General features: G+C 34.5%; 1 protein-coding gene across 1 annotated transcript; it reads left to right on the top strand.

Annotated features, from left to right (window-relative positions):
- The first annotated feature begins 6,263 nt into the window (after positions 1 to 6,263).
- On the top strand, positions 6,264 to 7,289 carry LOC120205717. The gene is made up of 2 exons (XM_039205550.1): positions 6,264 to 7,006; positions 7,097 to 7,289. The coding sequence occupies exons 1-2, from the start codon at positions 6,264 to 6,266 to the stop codon at positions 7,287 to 7,289; spliced, it is 936 nt and encodes a 311-aa protein (XP_039061481.1).
- Positions 7,290 to 7,821: the final 532 nt, after the last annotated feature.

Here is a 7,821-nt window from a genome sequence, read left to right as displayed (position 1 = left end):
CAATCTGACATGTATCCCCATACTTCTGGCATGTTCATTCAGAGTTCTGTTCATGCGCTTTGCTATGCCATTCTGCTGCGGTGTCATGGGAACTATTGTCTCTATCTTGTTCTTATTTTTTATACAAAATTCTCTGAATCTACTATTTCTGTACTCTCCTCCATTATCAGACCTCAACTCTTGACTTTCAAACCATACCCATTTTCCACCATGGCCTTCCATTTTCTGAAGATATCAAAGAATTTTGATTTCTTCTTTAGAAAATAAACCCACACCTTCCTTGTAGAATCATCGATGAAGGTGACATAATATAATGAGCCTGCCAGAGATGAAACTGGAGATGGTCCCCATGCATCAGTATGAACCAACGCTAACTTTTCAACCTTGGGTGTCCTGCCAATCTTTGCAAAACTGACTTTTTTTTTGTTTTCCAAAGATGCAATCCTCACATAGTCTACATCTATACTCTTTAGATCCGGCAGCTTCCCTTTTGACAAAATTGTCTTCATCCCTTTCTCACTCATATGACCAAGCCTTTGGTGCCATAGGTTTGATTTTCAATTAGCATATGCTACTGCAATGGTATTCTCCAAGTTTAAGGTTACATATAGAGTACCAGTCTTCTTACCATAAGCAATAACAAGTGATCCTTTGGTAATCTTCCATTCACAGGCTGAAAAGGTTGTACAATATCCTTCTCTATCAAGTTGTCCTAAAAAAATCAAATTTCTTTTGAGGCCAAGAATATGTCTCACTCCTTTCATCTTCCAGGTGGTCTCGTTTGGCAACTGTAGTCGGATGTCTTATTTTTCCGACGATCTTCAAGGTTTCATCATCAGCTAGATGAACCTTCCCAAAATCACCACTGGCATAGTTCTCCATGATTTCTTGGCATGGGGTGGGGTGGAAATATGCCCCTAAATCTAAGATCCATGATTCAATCGGACTGTTGATGCTAGAATCATGGCATCACCTGTTTCCTCTGTCATGATGACAGATTCCTATGCGCTGATATCTTTCTTCGGTGCTCGACAATCTCTTTTAAAGTGACCCTTCTTGTTGTAATTATAACAGTTAAAATCTTTCTTTCTCGTTCTTGATTTTTTCATTCTAGATTTCGATTTGCAACGATTTTGATTTCTTTCTAAATTTCTCCCTTTAGACTCTGTGTGCAAGGCTGAGGAGCTTGATGCTTCACCCGATTCTCTCTGTCGAATTTCTTCACTCAATACCAGATCCCAAACATCGTCAAATTTCAATTTACTATTTCCCGACAAACTGTTGACTACTGTAACAGTAGCATTCTAACTGTCTGGTAGAGATGATAAGAGAATTAAAGCTCGAACTTCATCATTAAATTCAATTTCCACGAAACTCGACTGGGGTTGTGATTGTGTTGAGTTCATTTAGGTGTTGAGCCACTGATGCCCCTTCCTCCATCAGCAAATTGAATAATCACCTCATCAAGTGAACTTTGTTTGTGGTCGATGGCTTCTCATACATACTGGAGAGAGTTTCCATAAGACCCGTTGTGATATTTTCCTTTGTTATGTTGAAAGCAATATTGCATGATAACGTCAGTCGAATAACTCTGAGGGCTTGTCTGTCGAGAAGAGCCCAGTCTTCATCCTTCATGCCCTCTGGTTGCTTTCCTGATAGAGGTTGATATAGCTTTTTCTGGTATAAAAAATCTTCAATCTGCATATTTCAAAAGCCAAAGTTCGCACTATCGGACTTCTTAATTGTCACATTCCCTTCGTCTGCAGCCATCGCTCCCACTCGAATCTGGCTTCTTTTGGATCGTTTCTGACAATTCCTGTGAACCATCGTGTATTAGAACACCTCCATCGACAAACACATATTGCCGACAAAATTTTACTATTCACAAAATTCACTATTCATATGAATAGTAACCTTACAGAAAAACTGACATAATTTACCACCAAAAGCTCTTATACCAGTTTTTGGGAAATAAAACGAGTAATTTCCCTATAACCAGATTAATGAGAATGTGAAATAAAAGAGGAATAATAATACCCAAAATTGATAACGGAGTTCGACCAATTATGCCTACGTTTCCAGACTGCTGCAAATATTTTACTAAAGAGAAAATTTACAGGTGCTTACAAAACACTAACAACTCACAAGAAAACTCTCTATACTTTTTAGTATTGGGAGAAATAAATGATTTGGGATGCTTTTGAAGCTAAATGGGTTAAGGTATTTATAGTTGAAGCTTAAAGACTAATCTTGTAAATACCCTAAACTATAGAGACTGAATTTGGTAATTTTCCCTTACCCAAATTCAACAAAATCAGCTCCACCAATTTTGACCACCAAATTTCAACAATGGATGCACCCAAGTTTGACCAACAAAAACATCGGGCGCTAGCTCTTCACGAGCTATTCCGGCACCGGTTGCTGATGATCCAGAACTTGAAGATCTTCTTCGAGATGTTGATGATCCCATTAACCTAGCTTAGGACGAGCCGGTCCAACAAGAGAGTCAGATGCCTCCATATTTTTTATCGTTCATGGATACATTTGACATGAGGTTTGTATCCAAAGAGTCCTACTTAATTGCTATGGGGGCTCAACAGTTGGAGAATCAACGGGAGATGCGAGCTAACCGCGAAGCAATGGATCATCAATTCAATGCTATGGACGAAAGGCTCAATGCACTTACACTCGATATGGCTGCTATAAGAGCCTATTTTCCTCCTCTTGACCCACCGATGGATGACTAAATCTTTTCTTGCTTGTTTTCATAGGTTGAAGATAAACTTAAAAATATTGTTAAAACATTTTGAATGATTTTGATGGATGTTTGAATATTTAAACTTGGATGTGTTTGAATTTGTTTGTTTTTGGTTTGAATGATTATTAGTTATTTGAACTTAAATTGAATTTTCATGTTATAATATGCATCATTTACATCTTAGAGAAATTATGACCAATTCCCAATTTACATATTGTTTATGAATATTGATTATGGACTAATGGCTAACATTTCTCTTGACTGTGATCTTAGCAGCTAAATAACTTGTTTAAAACGTTTTTCATAGTCTTTTTGATATAACAAAAAGGGGGAGAATAATATAGTAAGGGGAGTAATTTTTCAAAAATGGTTTTCAAAAAGAAAATCTTAAAATTACTAAAATGTTTTGTTATATCAAAAAGGGGGAGATTGTTGAAAACATTTTGATGTTTCGATATAACAAATAAAGTGTTAATGAATTTTAAGATTTTATATTCAATTTTATATTATATATTTGATTAAATTATTCGAATATCAAAAAAATTACTCCAAGTTTTCAAATGTCAATTTTACTCCTTACTCAAGTGTAAAATTGTGTTTCAATCTTAAAATATTTTTGAAACAATTTTTACAAAATATTTCGAACCTTAATCGAGCCAAAAATTAGTTTTAAGTGGGGAGGTACCGATACAATCTTCGAATGTACCGATATCCCTTAATTTTGAATGTAATAAAGGTACTAATACATAGCCGAATGTACCGATACACCTCATGTCAAAATTGGCTCCGAGAAACATCGAATGTCATAGGTGTACTGATACCCCTGGGAGGTACTAATACCCCTGGGAGGTACTGATACACTTGTTCAAATAACGGTCGAAATATTTGAATTTTACACTGGAGGTATCGATACCCTTTGAAGGTGTACTGATACCCCTACGCTCCCAACATATTTTTTAAATGGAAAATATACAACAACAGCTCTATTGACTTCACCAATGATCCCCAACATTCAGAATTGATCCAAGATATATTTAAACAAGTTCTGAAGCCATTGATCAACAAGTTTGGAGAAAGCATCAAGAGAGAAAGCATCAAACATCAGGTTTGTGAAATTCAAATCAATTTTCATTCAATATTCATTTTGCTTTCAAGAACACATTTTGTGCTCAATTGTATTCATATTTGAGTATTCTTTCCTTGTTCTAGAATTGTGCAAACAATCTACCTTGTGAGGTTTTTCTGTAAAGTTTGCGAATTTGTAATTTTCTCTTTGGGAGAGAGTGTTCTCAAGAATTTGGGGTATAATTCTTAAGGGAATTGTAAGGTTACTCTTTGTCCTCAAAAGAAAGACAAATTAGTGAATTTGTAGAAAATCCTTAGTGTGGATAGCTAAGGTAGTGGACGTAGACTTTGGTTGAGAAAGTCGAACCACTCTAAATCACTGTGCAAAAATTTTCTATTTTCTGCAAAAGCTTCCACCGAAATTTTTAATTTCCAATTCACCACCTCTTAGTCGATTCATCCGATCGATTAACTCAACATTTTACTAGTTTTGTTAAAAAATAATAGCAAAATCGATAGCGCCTTTCCTTAGTTGTATATTAAGGATGCCGCACATGAGACTTTCCCGTTTTGTACAGATTAGATCAACTTTTTTATCTTTGATTTTGTTTAGCTAGATGTGACACCGATTTTTATGTTGATTGTCGACCGTCGGTTCTCTTCTCTCTTTGTTTTTTTAACTTTTTATAAGAATAATTATGCATTTTTTGTACGTTTATCTATACCTTTATGACACGCTTTTAGTCTTCTTTTTCAATCGTTTGGCCATTTTTTTATTTTATGTTTTCCCAGGGTTAGATTCGACGATGTCACGATTGATTAAGATGATGCTTATTTACAATCTAGTTGATCTTCCTTGCTATGAACCATCAGATTGAATTTGGATATGCGATTTTGTGATCGTGGATAGTTTCTCATGACACTCGACTCTGATTTGCGGTTCTCGATGGTAATTCAATAGCTTAATCCCCTTTTGTGGTTCATTTGTCGATGCATTTAGATTTTCTTGTATATATTTTTTGTTCGAGTCTTTTGTTTAGGTTTTTAATATTTTCCATGTATGTCCTTATATAATTTAAAGTGATTAGTTTCAATGTTTTAGTAAAATGTCCAAATTATGTATTTAGTTTACGATGATAGTTGTAAAATCTTATTGTAATTTTGAATATTCATTTTTTAATAAGACTAGTGGCTTCTATTAAAATATAATAATAATAATAATAATAATAATAATGGGTGTGAATCAAGTAATCTCGATGGTAAATAAATTATAGTTATTCTTTGAAGTTCTAAGTTTGAGCACCATGAATGCTAGGGGTGTGAGTGCTCAATGTCAAATGATTTAGAGTTATCTTTGAATAGATATTGTCTTGTACTTAACCCAGATTAATCAAAAAATAATAATAACAAGGGTAAATTATAGCCAAAGTCACATAATTGTTGTAAAAAAACAAACATGTTACTATTTTCTAAAAGTTACACATATCATTCAATTAAATATTATTATAAAAAACTATTTTGTCGTTAAAATTAAAGCAAATGTCTAATGTGCTCTAGTATAATATTTTAGTCCTCAAAGCTTATGCATTCTATCATTTTCCCTAATTCAAAATAATTCAATAAATTTAACCCTTCATATTTAAAATTTTTATCAATTTAGTATTTTTGTGATATTATCAAACCAAGCGAACCATCATATCAAAATAATAGTTGGATAATTACGTTTTGTCATAAAACAAGTTATTTATAAACTGTTATTATACTAGAAAAGTAATTTAAAAGAAGAACAAACACAAAAATGATAAAATTTTAAATACGAATGGTTAAATTTATCGAAATAATTTGAATTAAGACTAAATTGATAAACTATATAAATTTTAAAGACTAAGTTATTATTCTATTAAATAATATGATTCTTTTTATCCTAAAATGAAATGTTGGTTTCAAAATACTTTAAAAATAGAATATGAAATGAAATAATCATTTTGACAGACTGTGAAGCTAATTTTGACATTATGCATTTTTTTATGCCCTAAGTTGAAGTCCATTTTGTACTTTAAAAGAGAATGGGGCAGTGCTCAAACACTGTTAGCTTTTGTAACTTGCTTGACATACAAAGATTTCAAGATGCAAACTTGCTTAATACTGTTAAAAGCCCAAACCTCTCATTACTTTAGTTTGACCTTCTACTTGCTTGGTTATGCCTCAATTCAAACGATAAAAGAGTCGATTCAGGCTTCTTTAGCCAGTTAGATCTCGTTTTTCCCACTGTTATCTTCATCAGTTTAACGAAACAAGCAACGGGTTTCTTCTTTAGTTGGTCTAAGCTCTAAGATTTTCCACCTTTTTCCGCTAAAAGAACCTTCTTTTTTATCTACTGATTATTTTCTGGGTTTCAGGTATGCATTGAAGAACAAGTCATCCGAAGTGTCTCGTTTCTATGGAAAACAAGTCTGGTAAAAGAAAGGCAAAGGAGGATAATATGGGTTTTCAAGGTTATGATTTGAGGGATAACCCTAAGAAATCTTGGAAGTCTTTGGGGTCTAATGGTGAGGATAATGCCACCGATAGCTCGACCCTTGATGAGTTCCAATGCAAAGCTTGCGCCAAACAATTTGAGTCGATGAAAGCTTTGTTTGGTCATATGAGGCATCATTCTGCAAAAGGAAGGAAAGAAGTTAACTTTCAAGAATGTGGCAGAAAGTTAAAGTCTTTGAGGGCTCTCACTAGTCATATGAGGTTGCACCCTTTGAAGAGCATAACAGTGAAGAGAAAGAGATCGAAAAGATTGAGGTGCGATAGTAATGGTCCAAATGAGTCTTTTGGTTTAGTTGAAATTGATCAAGATGTTGAAGATGCTGCTTTGTGTTTGATAATGTTGTCTAGGGGTGTAGAGGATTGGACCCAATTCAATTGTTTTTGGGAGTCTTGTGATAATATTGATTCCGAGATCAAATCTTTTGATCAAAACAAAGAAATTTTGCAGTCTCCTTATGGTTATGGGGATGCCTTCGATTCATACGCTTCGGGTTCTATCGATGGTTTCCGTGACAAGAACATAAATGAAAGTAAAGAATCGGATTCTGGGATTTTGTCTGAGAAGGGAAAGAACGGTGAATCTGGATTCAAATTGTGTGGAACTGAGATCAAGGGAAGAATTTCCAGTGAAGTAATGAACTTGGGGTGGGTCTGTTGAAGTGGAACCAGGGAAGGATTTCATGGAAGGATTGGAATTAACTGGTTTAGGATCCACAAAATCTACTTTTTGCAAAGATGCCACGATAATGCTTGCTATTCGGGACCAGGAGGAGATGACTCTAACAAGTTAACAAGTACTCCACTGAATTCTGAGGTGTCTGATGATTCCCAGAGCAAGAACAAATACAAGTGCAGGATTTGCAGCAAGACTTTCAAATCTCAGCAGGCACTTGGAGGCCATCAAACCCACAGAAAGAGTAATACTTGAGTGATAAATTTGATGGACGAATGGGATGTACAACAATGAACTTAGATAATTAAAACAATTTCAATGGAACAAATTTTTTTTTTTTTGGAGGAATATACTTGATCAAAAGAATTGAATTAGCAACTGTTAGAACTTGATCATAATAATTGAAGTGGCGAATGATCCAACTCCAATATTGGTTGTCTTGGTTTAGATTGTACACTGTTGCATCTGAACTTGATGGAATCCAATGTGCACATCCATCAAGGACGGATATAGAAGAAGACAAACAGACTAGATACAACTTCGAGTTTATTGTTGCCGATGTTTTTATCATAGTTACTATGATCCCAGATGTTATACGTTCAGTCTGATAAAAAGAATCCTATATTTTGCTCACTTTGCAGTGGCCAAGAGGACTTCAGTTTTTGATGACCCTACTGTGGAAATCCAGGAGCTCACTGCAGTTATCAAGCAGGATATTACTGCCCTTAATTCTGCAGTGGTAGACCTTAAAACTTTTTTGCAATTCTAGAAACGAAGGTGGTGTCTC

The sequence above is a fragment of the Hibiscus syriacus genome, unplaced genomic scaffold, assembly GCF_006381635.1.
Source record: "Hibiscus syriacus cultivar Baekdansim isolate YM2019G1 unplaced genomic scaffold, ASM638163v2 tig00012840_pilon, whole genome shotgun sequence".
NCBI classification, from domain to species: Eukaryota; Viridiplantae; Streptophyta; class Magnoliopsida; order Malvales; family Malvaceae; genus Hibiscus; species Hibiscus syriacus.
The sequence above is the reverse complement of the archived record's forward strand: the minus strand, read 5'-3'. Positions and strand labels throughout refer to the sequence as shown.